We start from the raw sequence: 14222 nt of genomic DNA, 5'->3' as shown, positions 1-14222 counted from the left end.
CAGCTGTGGTATATCAGACCATATATCACGGATATGACAAAACATTTATTTTTACTGCTTTAATTACATTGATAACCAGCTTATAATAGCAATAAGGCACCTCTGGGATTTGTTGTATATGGCCAATATACCACGTCTAAGGGCTGTATCCAGGCACTCCGCGTTGGGTTGTGCGTAAGAACAGCCCTTAGCCATGGTATATTGACAATATACCACACCTTGTGCTTTTTTGCTTAATTATTGTTATCTCATTTTGAATATTCAATGAGGGTTATTGATGTCAACCGCCTGTATTCAATAGAGAGAGATGCTAGGCTACTAGTGTAACAGTATAACTTTAAACCGTCCCCTCGCCCCGACACGGGCGCGAACCAGGGACCCTCTGCACACATCAACAACTGACACCCACGAAGCGTCGTTACCCATCGCTCCACAAAAGCCGCGACTCTTGCAGAGCAAGGGGCAACACTACTTCTAGGTTTCAGAGCAAGTGACGTAACTGATTGAAACGCTACTAGCGCGTACCCGCTAACTAGCTAGCCATTTCACATCTGTTACACTCACCCCCCTTTCAACCTCCTCCTTTTCCGCAGCAACCAGTGATCCGGGTCACGGCACCAATGTAACAGTATAACTTTAAACCGTCCCCTCGCCCCGACACGGGCGCGAACCAGGGACCCTCTGCACACATCAACAACTGACACCCACGAAGCGTCGTTACCCATCGCTCCACAAAAGCCGCGACTCTTGCAGAGCAAGGGGCAACACTACTTCTAGGTTTCAGAGCAAGTGACGTAACTGATTGAAACGCTACTAGCGCGTACCCGCTAACTAGCTAGCCATTTCACATCCGTTACACTAGCAGATATAAAACTTTTTTTTTCAAGTTGCCGGGATGTCACGCGTCCTACTTATATCATTATACTCGTAACAACTTAAGCATTACAAAACTTCTATTCGATCAAATAAACCTCACGTAGCAAATAAGCCATTCATTCTCATTGACCTCCACACAAAAACTCCTTGCTTGGGGGGTGAAACAACGAAGCAACGCTTTCTGCTGGCGGGAGACAGATTTTCCCCGGAGTTGGGACTCTCCCGCTCTGAAGAAGCCAACAATTTACCATAAGACTTGAACAAGAAGGGACAGCTCTTAAGTAAGCAAAAGAATATCCACTAGGTGGCAATGTATACCCAGGGCATGTTAAGAAAGCATTTCTATATGTTCTTCATGGAAACAAATGAGAGGATGGCTAGCTATACATGTTGTGCTGACTTTAAAATAGGTTGCAATAGGTTTAACAGTGACCATTGGTTGTCAAACAATACTTTGATTGAAAATATCCTTACCCAAACCCATGTCACTCATAATTTCCTGTACATGGGATGGTCACACAATTTTTAAATGTATTTAATTTTATTTAACCTTTTATTTAACTAGAACAAATTCTTATTTACAATGACGGCCTGAAAACATGAAAAAGTTCAAGACACCTTCTCTCATCACATTCACACAACCATACATGAGTAAGGGGGTGTTTGCACATCAAATTATATTTATTGTATTACCAGTTTAAAATGTTCCATAAGACAAAACATAACCATAGAACAACATAGCACTGTCATCCTAAAGGTGCCAGTTAATTTATATCCTTTTCCCACTACTGGGCTGAGCCAAGTTGAACTGTACTGGGTCAGCCTGGTTCTGCCTCCACCATAGTCACTGTGGAACTGAGCTGGGTCAGTATGATAGTGTGAAAGGATAATAGTTCCCTCAAACGACATATTTGTCACTTGGAGAGTGGCCTGCCTGGTGACGTTGGTGTGTAGTGTCTCGTCTGGAGACATGCCCATACAAACTTCACACACACACACACACACACACACACACACACACATGCACTCAGGCTTCGTCTCAATTGGTACCCTATTCCCTATGGTGAACAACTTTTGTTCAGAGCCCTATGGGCCCTGTTCAAAAGTAGTGCACTAAATAGGGACAGGGTTATATTTGGGACGTACATTACTGTTAAACCACAGAACAAAAAATGATCATGTTTTGCAGCAATACCCAGTTAGATCAATGGGGAAGGTTTGCGGCAACTTATTATACATTGGATATTGTCTAATAGGATCCTAGCTACATTATTCTACACGTTGTTAGTGTTCAGTTTATAAATTGCCTACAAAACAATGGATCATTTTAAAGTATAATAACTGCCAAAATAAGGGAAACACTTGAGTAAACGAGGGATACAAAGTATATTAAAAGCTGGTCCTTTCAGACTAGGCAATGCTCAGTTGCCTATTATTTTGGCTAGAAGAAGAGATCTCAGGGGGATTAAAGTGTGTGTGTGTCAGTCACCAGATCTCAACCCAATTGAACAATTATGGGAGATTCTGGAGCTGTGCATGAGACAGTGTTTTCGAAAAAAAACACCAAACGATGGAATTTCTCATGGAAGTATGGTGTGGCATCCCTCCAATAGAGTTCCAGACACTTTAAATTTATGCCAAGGCACATTGAAGCTGTTCTGGTGGCCCAGCGCTCTATTTTAAGAAACGTTATGTTGGTATTTCCTTTATTTTGGCAGTTATGGCATGATCATTTGAAAAAATTCACTTTAATTTATCTTAATTGTCCTAGTAGACAAATCGGACCACATATCCCTCTGAGAAAATTTTTGTTATTGTATTCTATTCTATTGAAAAAAAGTCTGAATAGAACGGAGTATAGTTTTTCAGGAACTACCCGTTTTACAGGCAATAATTATGTCTTTCTGTGGATAACTGACTAATTAGATCAGGCATTTTAACAACTTTTTTTAGGACAATTGTCTCACTCTCACACAATGACTAAAGCATCTATTGTAAAACTATTTTTTCGATCTTGAGTTTTAAAATTAGGAGTTGATCACTTGTTGCTCACTCGTGTTGATTTGGCAAAGGCACACTTCGAGGGTGAGTTTGTCAACAGTTTGGGTGTGACGAATGAGTCAAATTGAAAAAATGTATAGCGCGGCTTCTACAAGTTCAGACAAACTTCTTGAATACATCATTGATATGACTAATTGGGTAGGTTAGCTTACAATTCACGTGTAGGTAAACTACAAAACTGGTCTTTATTTGGTCGGGTGTGACAGTCAGTTATCGGGATGGGAAAGCAGGTTTTTCAAGTTGGCACCTCTTAAAACGGGCACCTGCACCTGTTCTACCATTACTACATTTGAGGTGCGCGAAACCAAAGGAGAGCAACCATGACATCAACTACAGAGACTTTACCCAGTGGACTAGGAATATGCACAACTATTCCAGACATTTTCTACCTACCGGAGCTTGTGAGTTACAATGGTTTACTGTTTTTGCTAGGCATATATTGTATCGAAACGTGATAATATTTTAATGACGTCAATTGACGCACTTCCCATGGTCGTGCACCTGTAGAACCTTTTTACTTGTGTTCCAATTTGCGACAAAATGTTGCCTCTACCCGCTGGGCACAGACGTAAATTCAACGTCTATTCCACGTTGCCGTAATTTCATTTAAATTACGTGGAAACAACGTTGATCGAACCAGTGTTCACAGTGGGTAGGAATGTTTGGCTGGGTCTACACAGGCAGCACAATTCTGATATATTTTCCCCGCTAATTGATCTTTTGACCAATCACATGATATCTGTGAGCTGATCTGATTGGTCCAATGACCAATTAATGAAAATAATTGGTCTGCCTGTGTAAATTCAGCCCATGTTGTTCTTATGATTTGGGGAGGAACATAGCCTTTATGTATGGACTGTATGGGGTGCATTTTCTACAAGTCATCATTCAGTAAAACACTTATTTGATATAATGTAAAATGCAGGTTGTTTTTTTAGAAGAAGTGTGCGCCTTGTAGTTGTTATTATGACTATGAGTAGTACTTCTACCGAACCATCACATCTAGTATAGAAAGTGTGTGACATTTCAAGATGTCCTGGTATTAGTTTGTAGACATTTCACAATCACCCCAAGCATCCACATTCATGCTGACATCTCAGACCACTGGTGGAATGTTGTATGCCTACCTTTGCCATTACCTGGCCCTGATACAATAGCCTGGTCATAGATCCTGTCAGTTCTATCATGTCAACTCCTTGTCTTACCAAACATGTTTTGTATGACAAGGAGTGGCATGATGGCACAATCGGACTGGACCATGGCTACTGACAAGATATCCTAAATGAACAAGACAGGTGGATTCTGACACACACACACACACACACACCCTTCTTTTGCATTCCCAGGCAACAGATTGATTGCTGGAGCTTGTCAGGGTGGAGTAACAGAAAGGGTGTGACTTGATGACAAACAACTAATTGTACCTTTTCATAAATCGTATGTCATAGGGATTAGGGAAGGGCAGGCCATTGTTGGTTTTCTAAGGTAGGTCTTGGTAAATGATCATCTGTTTACTTCACTATGTTATATAATTGATTACAACAATGGAATAAGTGCTATTCCAGTAGTGTAGTTTTAGCTTCAGGAATGCCAATTTTGTTTTCTCCCCAAACTCACTAATAGCACCAAACGAGTTCCTATGGTGTCACAGATCTGCAAGGTTTTCTTTTAATATCCCAGTCCCCCCCAAAAAACTGCAGACTCCAACATTTTCAAACCAATGAAAAAAAATAATTGTAGGAATACACTGTATCTCTTACTACCAAGGCCACTGGATGTTCCACTGAAAATACAACCTAACATGATTTTCCCACTTACCCTGGCTGTAGGGGATTCCTCACGTTTTTTGGATATGCTGTATATTGTTCTCAATATTTCAAATTCATATTTCGTTTTTTGAGTATTACCATAGGTGCAAATCTAATTGAGTGGAACAATTGACTTCTTTCAATTTTAATTGAATGGACCATAAAACCATTTACTCTACTGCAATGCTTTGTTTCAGGTCTTTGGAGGTCTGGTATGGATCCTGGTGGCATGTACACTGGTGGATCCCACCAACCCACAGGGCTGGGTGATGTTCGTGTCCGTCTTCTGTTTCACCATGACCTTCATCTGGATGTGTATGTTCGCCTTCGGAGTGCATCGCAACAGCGGGGGATGGGCAACTGCTGTGAGTCTTTCCTGTTTTTTTGGGGGATGGGGGGGCGGAAGCACCATGGATAGATTTGTTTAATCGACTAACCAGATGAAGGATAAGTTCAAGGAGCACACACACAAATAGTAATATAGCATGTATATTTCATTTTAAAAATCTAGTCAAATTGAAGGGGCAATCCTGGGGAACTATTCACAATGAATTAGCCAGGAACCTGGCTTTGTCGAAATAGAAAATGTATTTGCACTTAATATGAATTACATGATAGTTGGCATACTAGACCTAGACAGAGAAGGAAAAGCAGCAGAAGCACCTGAGTATGAAATCATTTAAAAAAAAATATAACTAGGCAAGTCAGTTAAGAACAAATTCTTATTTTCAATGTCGGCCTAGGAACAGTGCCTTGTTCAGGGGCAGAACAACAGATTTTTACCTTGTCAGCTCAGGGATTCGATCTTGCAACCTTTCGGTTACTAGTCCAACGCTCTAACCACTACGCTACCTGCCGCCCCAGTTATGATGGCTCTCTTTGGAGGAGGTCCACTATATTCAACAGTCGTCCTTGCCATTGATAATAAATATATGTATGTATTGATGATGAAAAGTGTACTTCTTCAGAAAATACTAGATCTCATAAGTTATAGCCATAAGGCAGTGTTTCCCAATCCAATCCTAGTGTGTACCCATTTTAGATTCCATCATTAACACACCTGATTCAACTAATCAAAGGCGTGGTGATTAGTTGAATCAGGTGTGCTAGTGCTGGGCTAGAACTAAAATGTACACACCCTGGAGGCTGGCCAGAAATGGATTGGGGAAAACTGGTCTAAGGAAAAGAAATGTAGCGCTGGCCCAAGCAGACTTCAACCGTGCCCGTGCTCTTGGCTGTAAGATAATCTTCTGGCTCCAAAAAGCAGTCACACTGCATTGTTGGTTAAGTTACACCCCAGATCTTTTTCCATGATCCAGTCAAACGCAGTGAAAATAATTTCCTCATCCTTCCCTTTCTATCTCACACAGGACTTTGCATACCACGGCATTGCAGCTTTCTTCTACCTCAGTGCCTCAGTGGTTCTCGCCAAAGTGACCCTGGATAAGAAAAATGGAGCCCTCTTTGACTATCGACTTGACATTTCTGCAGTGGTAAGTCTTCCATAACAGCAAATCTTAGGAAATATATAGGGATGCCAAAAACAATCTAAAATGTTAATGTATTTCTCACTGTAACAGTTCCTGTACAGCTTAGTATCAAATATGATCCATTAGTTTCCCTGCCCCTGACTAGTTTCCCAGTCCCTGCTGCTGAAAACCATCCCCACAGCATGATGCTACCACCACCATGCTTCAACGTAGGGATGGTGCCAGGTTTCCTCCAGACGTGACACTTGGCATTCAGGCCAAAGAGTTCAATCTTGTTTTCATCAGACCAGAGAATCTTGCTTCTCATGGTCTGAGAGTCTTTTGCCAAACTCCAAGCGGCTTTCATGTGCCTTTTACTGAGGAGTGCCTTCCATCTGTCCACTCTATGATAAAGGCCTGATTGGTGGAATGCTGCGGAGATGGTTGTCATTCTGGAAGGTTCACCCATCTCCACAGAGGAACACTGGAGCTCTGTGAGTCAGAGTGACTATCGGGTTCTTGGTCACCTCCCTGACCAAGGCCCTTCTCACCCGATTGCTCAGTTTGGCAGGGTGGCCAGCTGTAGGAATCTTGGTAGTTCTTCCATTTAAGAATGATGGAGGCCGCTGTGTTCTTGGGGACCTTCAATGCTGCAGAAATGTTTTGGTGCCTTCCTCAGATCTGTGCCTCAACACAATACTCTCTTGTACGGACAATTCCTTTGACCCCATGGATTGGTTTTTGCTTTGACATACACTGTCAACTGTGGGACCTTATAAAGACAGGTGTGTGCCTTTCCAAATTATATCCAATCAAGTTGTAGAACCATCTCAAGGATGATCAATGGAAACAGGATGCACCGGAGCTCAATTTCGAATCTCATAGCAAAGGATCTGAATACTTATGTAAATAAGGTATTTCTGTTTGTTTTTGTTGTTGAAACTTCTAAAAACCTGTTTTTGCTTTGTCAGTATTGTGTGTAGCTTGATGAGGATTTTTTATTGATTTAATCCATTTTTAGATTAAAGCTGTAACATAACAAAATGTGGAAAAAGTGAAGGGGTCTGAGGACTTTCCGGATGCACTGTGTCTTGCCTAAGGGACAATGCCAGGATCACACAATGATGTTAAAGAAGTTGAACCAACTTGGGGTGTTGAAGGATACAATCATTTAAAGTAGATCCTAATAGGCCTACGACTACGCGGTATAGCTATTTGTAGGCTATAGCCTAATGTACATACAAATACATATAGCTTAATATCATTGCACTGCTTGCGAGGAGAGCTTTTGTTTGCGAGGAAGCATTTCATTGTTTTGTGAAGCTTACACTACGCTGTATCATAAATAAACTTTGATTCGATTAACTTGAACACATGGTTACAACATGCCCTATAACAGAATAAAAGAAAACAGAGAGGTGAACTATAAATTCATATAATTTATTTGCATAGATTAACATGCTATCAAATCAATTGACCAAGTAGTGAACATAAATCATTACTATGTAGAATTGCAGGAAATCTGTTTCAAAACAGCCATTATTCAAGCCTTTGTTGTGGTGTATTCATGCATCTCAATAAACTATAAACTAAATGCATTATTACCTCCAACTTGGCCCAATTCACATTTCCATTCGCCCACCTTGACATACTGTCCCAAGCTAGAATGGGGCCCGCGTCTCAACCAATAGGCAAAATATCCCAAGCAGGGCTACAGCAACTTCCAGAGAGGGTCAAGCTGCTTGGGCTTTGCGGTGGCCACTCTGGTTTATGTGTCCTCGGCAGAACTGTGTAACCAAGTAGTCACATATTGTTCTGGTTTCCACTGCACAAGAGGTGGTATGGGGAATTTTGTGAACATCAAGGCAGATACACAATGAATTTGGACCTTGAGCTTGTTGGTGTGATGATAAGGTTCATGTGGCTGAACCCCCTCTAACACTCAGCCGAGCTGCAGATTTTTAAAAAAGTGGTCAAGCCTCCGATGGGCCTCTCCAGTGCACAGACTCTGTAACCTACAGTTCTTCATCATTCTCGCCCCCGCTAGAGAGAAGACAGGGAAGAAACCACCATTTACCTACCTCTAGGCTGCTATACATATTTATTTGGTTTACATGAAAAACTATAGAATGACAGTTTTATTGGTAATTAAATAGAATTTATTTAGAATTTATCAGAATACATTTTCCAGAAATAGGGACCAGCTGTCTGTATTCTCAAATCAAAAAAAGTGAGGGAGCACTGGTCCCCTGTGCTCTGGCAGCAAAACACCCCTGGTCCCAGACTCCCAGGGGATCTGTTCTGTAGATCCAGCTACATGCCTCAATCCAAAATGAATGGGTAAAAAGCACCATATAATTTCAAGGTTTTATTCTGTGCTTATTTTCCCACTATGCATATTAGTTTGAGGCATATAGCTGGATCTACACAACTGATGGTATGTGGGGTGGATTCATTTGACACCTGAAAACGAGTGTTATGTCCCTAAATCATAATTTGTCAATGTCTTCACGACTCAAAAGTGGTCTGGGTTCGAGTGGACAAAACATTAAGAACACCTTCCTAATATTGAGTTGCACCGCCCTATTTGCCCTCAGAACAGCCTCAATTCATCGGGGCGTGGACACTACAAGGTGTCGAAAGTGTTCCACAGGGATGCTGGCCCATGTTGACTCCAATGCTTCCCACAATTGTGTCAAGTTGGCTGCATGTCCTTTAGATGGTGGACGGGAAACTGTTGAGCGTGAAAAAACCAGCAGCTTTGCAGTTCTTGACACAAACCGGTGAGCCGTTTTGTCTCAGTTGTCTCAAGGCTTAAAATTCCTTCTTTACCTGTCTCCTCCCCTTCATCTACACTGATTTGAAGTGGATTTAACAAGTGACACCAATGAAGGATCATAGCTTTCACCTGTTCAGTCGATGTCATGGAAAGAGCAGGTGTTCTTAATGTTTTGTACACTCAATGCATTAGGAGGCCTCAATCCCAAAGTAAAAGGAATGATTGAAAGGATTTCATCCTCTTTAATTAGTTACAGATTCGACCACAGAATAATTTCCTTTTACGTACAGTAATATTTAACTAGAATTCTGCACTCCTAAATTGAAGTCACCGTTTCTGCTTGAACTCATTTTGGTACTCTTGCTTATTAGTAGGGATTGTGGGCATTCAACTGTCTAACAGTAGGCTAGATTATGTACTGAGTTCCCCAAACTTGTGCCTTTTCATTGTGTGTTTGTTACCCATCCAAAGGTGGAAGATAATGTTGCGATTTCAATCAAACACCTACTGACCTTGTCAAGGAGTTCAGATCTCTTGGCCTAACAGGTGTTGGGTTGACAGTCACTGGACCAGAGTTTGAGTCCTAGTTGAATATCTTTATCTGTGCAATGTCACCCCCGCTTGTTGCTGATATATGTTCTTACTCTCCCAGGTGTTCTCTTACGTGGCCACACTCCTCTACTTCATCCACACCATATTTTCGGCCATGAGGTGGAAGTCCTTCTAAACTAGAACGATGCTAAAGGCCTCAGTCAAAGAGGAGAAGGTCTTAAGTCTACTATTGGAAACCATGGAGGGCTGTGGTGTAATGTACCGCATGGCCTATACCCTGAGGTAAAGAAGAAATCTACCTGCTCTGCATCCCAATTCTCTATCATTCTCCTCATTCTCCCCCTACATATTCAAAAGCAAATGATTGGTTTAGACTAGAGGGAATTGCCATCATAGGCCTACATGTCCTTTCTTTTTAAATTCATGAAGGGAAGTGAACATATGCACTATGCACACTTAGGGTAGACGGGTAGTAAAGAACCAGATCCCTCTCGGAGGACTAACCCTACGAAGCAAACCTAAAATTAAAAAGTAATGATGGCTACTAAGTCAATTATTACAGTTACAACATTTTTTATTTTACAATTTTTTACTTTTATAATTTTTTCACTTAATCTTCCACATTTTATTGAACAAACCAGAAATGTAAAATGTAATGAAATGTTTGTTTGCTTGTTTTTATATGCTTTGCTACTGATAGCATTTTTGTAAAATGTTGATCCTGATGGATCCACCTACTGTTACGTTCTAATAAAGGTGTTATGAAACATTGTAAACCTACAGTAGGACACATTAGTGATACTAAATAATTGTTTTTAATATAGCTAGCTCTCTTCAAATACCCAAAGTGTTTGTAGCCTCATAGACCAAACAAACAATAAAATGGTTAACCAGTCTATCTTTAGTTTCGGAGTTGACAGCTGTTAACGACAAAATAGGGTCGTGTTTCACCTCCAACAGGGTTCCATTTCAAGCCACGGGTGATGTCTGGTATTGATACTTATACATTTTTCATCAGGCACAGTGTTAGGTGAATCAAGAACGCAGCTTCATTCTAATCTCCTTTTCCCCCGAGGGTCCATTTTGTCAAGTCAGAGGACCTAACAAAAGGGTCACGGATCTCTGGGACATGAAATGTGCTTTAACCTGTTTATTGCAGTGATGTTTTTGTTGTATTGTGTGTCACACGTATCAGGTGCATTCTTATCTTTCTTAATATTCTTATCTCTATGGTCGTCCCCATTTCTAATAACAGGTACACCACACCACCTAGTACTGTTTCCCACTGCAAGGCACTGGTATATGCAGTCAGAGTGAGACAGGTGTCACTACCTAAGGTAGAATAACATTATTCACAAACATATTACATCAGCAATATCATTTGGTGACATTTACTATGGTAGTGTAACATGTTGGCATTCAATGTGTGACATACGCCCACTGAAAAAGGTTAACACATTTACTAAATTAAGTAATAAAGTAGGATTTTATTTAGAAAATTTGAACATGGGGCTTAATTTACATTGTGTACACGAACATAACAGGTGTTGTCCAGCGTTGCTTGCAAATCTTGTAACACTATTGTGTCAAAGACAAGTGGCTGTGGAACATGAATAGGTGCTAAGTAGTGTTTTAGTCTAGATGCTATCAGGTGGGGATCAGTATCTTTCTGTAAGAAGGCGGGGTGACTCATGGACAGCTCTAGTCTGAAACCAGAATAACCTGAATCTGAATGTCCTGGCAGAGGGTGTAAATAAAGTTGGGGCTGGGTGGTTGGGACACACATGTCATTGGGACCCATTGGAGCAAGCATGCTACACACACACACACACACCATTTTGAGTGGGCAGTAACTACTCCCGTCAGAGGTTAAGGAAATGAAAATCACCATATGACTTGTTCATATTATACACAATGACTCATACTGTTGCCATGAATTAGCATCGCTATTTGGCTGATATTCTGATTTGATACTGATTGTATGCCCATGAAACACACAGGTTCACTTACATACAGTGAATCAGAGAACTACAAATTGTGAAATACAATGAAAATGTAGAACCATTGATATTAGATTTTATACTTTCATCCATTTATGGCGCATGCATTTATTTTATCCATATGATACACACAGGTTAATTTACATAAAGTGAGTCAGAGGACTAGAAATGGTGAAATACAATGAAAAACAGTATTTAAATGAATCATCACTTAATGTACTGTAAGTGAACCACACACGACAAGGCGTTGCTTCATCTGTCATGAAATGTCATTATTGATATGTTAAGTCTTGTAAAATAACACTCAAGCACCACCATGTGTTGGCCCGTCCACATTACATGAAAAAACTGACTCAGAGGAGAACTCCGCTTTGGGATTAGGTGAGTAAGCACATTAAACCACACACATTTTTATTTGATTTATTTCACCTTTATTTAATCAGGTAGGCCAGTTGAGAACAAGTTCTCATTTACAACTGTAACCTGGCCAAGATAAAGCAAAGCAGTGCGACCAAAACAACAACACAGAGTTATGTATACATGTATAGCCCCCACTTGCACAAGCTTTGTAAAGGGACAGATTGAATGGATGCCAATGTAACATTTGACTTAATTGTTCATTTGCTGAGCATTTTGGTAAAAAAACAAATGTTTATAGAGAAATAGCTAGGTTTCAAAAAAATTCTTTCATGTAAACAGAATCTACTCTTCCAATTATATTTGTTACTTTAGAGGTCATTCAGGTCAAGAATGCACCAAAGCTTCAAAACAAAAGACAAATTAGAGAATTAAAAGTGATCAAAGGCTGCAATGAAAATGTCAGTACAGTCACATTTTGAAAGAGATGCATTTGAAAAGAATATGCTCTGTGCTCCCCTCCCAAAAAATGTATGACTTATCTACTCCTTCCGGCGCTGGAAACAAACCACCAGCTATTCCCAAAATATCTTTGGTGTCCAGAGAGTCAGTAGATAGGCTACAGTGGTTTGCGACAGTGGGCGACTGAAGATGAACTATTTGAGCACCGCCATTTGTGCGATGACATCTGCTGTGCTGTAACACCACATGAACACAAATGTACCCTCCCCTCCCAGTTTCAGATGTACTGTCTCACACTGTCATTCATTGTGAGTCCTGAACCGCAAAACCTGACAGCTGTATTTTATCCCTTGATGAGATATAATATATATACAAAAGTATGTGGACACCCCTTCAAATTAGTGGATTTGACTATTTCAGCAACACCCGTTGCTGACAGGGGTATAAAATCGAGCACACAGCCATGCACTCTTCATAGACAAATATTGGCAGTAGACTTGCCTTACTGAAGAGCTCAGTGACTTTCAATGTGGCACTGTCATAGGATGCCACCTTTCCAGCAAGTCAGTTCCTCAAATTTCTGCCCTGCTAGAGCTGCTGCGGTCAACTGTAAGTGTTGTTAATGTGAAGTGGAAACGTCTTGGAGCAACAATGGCTCAGCCGCGAAGTGGTAGGCCACACAAGCTCACAGAACTGGACCGCAGAATGCTGAAGAAGCCTAGCATGTAAAAATCGTCTGTCCTCAGTTGCAACACTCACTACCAAGTTTCAAATTGCCTCTGGAAGCAACGTCAGCACAATAACTGTTTGTCGGGAGCTTCATGAAATGGGTTACCATGGCCGAGCAGCCGCACACACAAGCCTAAGATCACCATGCGTAACACCAAGCGTCAGCTGGAGTGGTGTAAAGCTCGCCGCCATTGGACTGGAGCAGTGGAAAAGCGTTCTCTGGAGTGATGAATCACGCTTGACCATCTGGCAGTCCGACGGACGAATCTGGGTTTGGCGGATGCCAGGAGAACGCTACCTGCCCCAATGCATAGTGCCAACTGTGAAGTTTGGCGGAAGAGGAATAATGGTCTGGGGCTGTTTTTCATGGTTCGGGCTGTTTTTCATAGTTCCAGTGAAGGGAAATCTTAAAGTTACAGCATACAATGACATTCTAGACGATTCAGTGCTTCCATCTTTCAGCAAGACGCTGCCCCTGTGCACAAAGCCAGGTCCATACAGAAATGGGTTGTTGAGATCGGTGTGGAAGAACTTGATTGGGCGCGCAGAACTCTTACCTCAACCCCATCGAACACCTTTTGGATGAATTGGAACGCTGACTGCAAGCCAGGCCTAATCGCCCAACATCAGTGCCCAACCTCACTAATGCTCTTGTGGCTGTAGTGGAAAGCCTCCCCAGAAGAATGGAGGTTGTTATAGCAGCAAAGGGGGGACCAACTCCATATGAATGCCCATCATTTTGGAATGAGATGTTTGACGAGCAGGTGTCCACACTCTTTGGTCGTGTAGTGTATATCACCCCTAAATGAGAATGTTGCCCCTGTGATTCCATTGTAATTCATTAATGCACACAGTTTGGCAATATCAGAAAGGAACTTGGACCCAGGGTTTTCAGTTATTGTAGAGCTTGAAATTACATTTTAATCACTCATATATAAGAGAGCGAGAGAGAGAGACAGCTGCATGTGAGCTCTCACATGTTTCAACATATTTTTTACAAAATAATAGATTTGGAGTTATATAAAGTTAGATTTTTTGGCAGGGGCGTATGCAGGATGCTCCCTCCACAGCATGTTCTTCATTCCAGATCAAAACTCTAAACCTACAACCTAATTTTGGCCAAAATTAA

At 41.2% G+C, this 14222-nt stretch overlaps 1 protein-coding gene across 1 annotated transcript; it reads left to right on the top strand.

Moving 5' to 3' along the window:
- Positions 1-3034: 3034 nt before the first annotated feature.
- Positions 3035-10321, top strand: LOC139566851 (myelin and lymphocyte protein-like). The gene is made up of 4 exons (XM_071388176.1): positions 3035-3338; positions 4943-5110; positions 6116-6238; positions 9646-10321. The coding sequence occupies exons 1-4, from the start codon at positions 3258-3260 to the stop codon at positions 9718-9720; spliced, it is 447 nt and encodes a 148-aa protein (XP_071244277.1). The 5' UTR covers positions 3035-3257; the 3' UTR covers positions 9721-10321.
- The last annotated feature ends 3901 nt before the right edge of the window (positions 10322-14222 follow it).

Source organism: Salvelinus alpinus, chromosome 2, assembly GCF_045679555.1.
Source record: "Salvelinus alpinus chromosome 2, SLU_Salpinus.1, whole genome shotgun sequence".
Lineage (NCBI taxonomy): Eukaryota > Metazoa > Chordata > Actinopteri > Salmoniformes > Salmonidae > Salvelinus > Salvelinus alpinus.
Note: the sequence above shows the minus strand (reverse complement) of the source record. Positions and strands in the feature narration are given on the sequence as shown.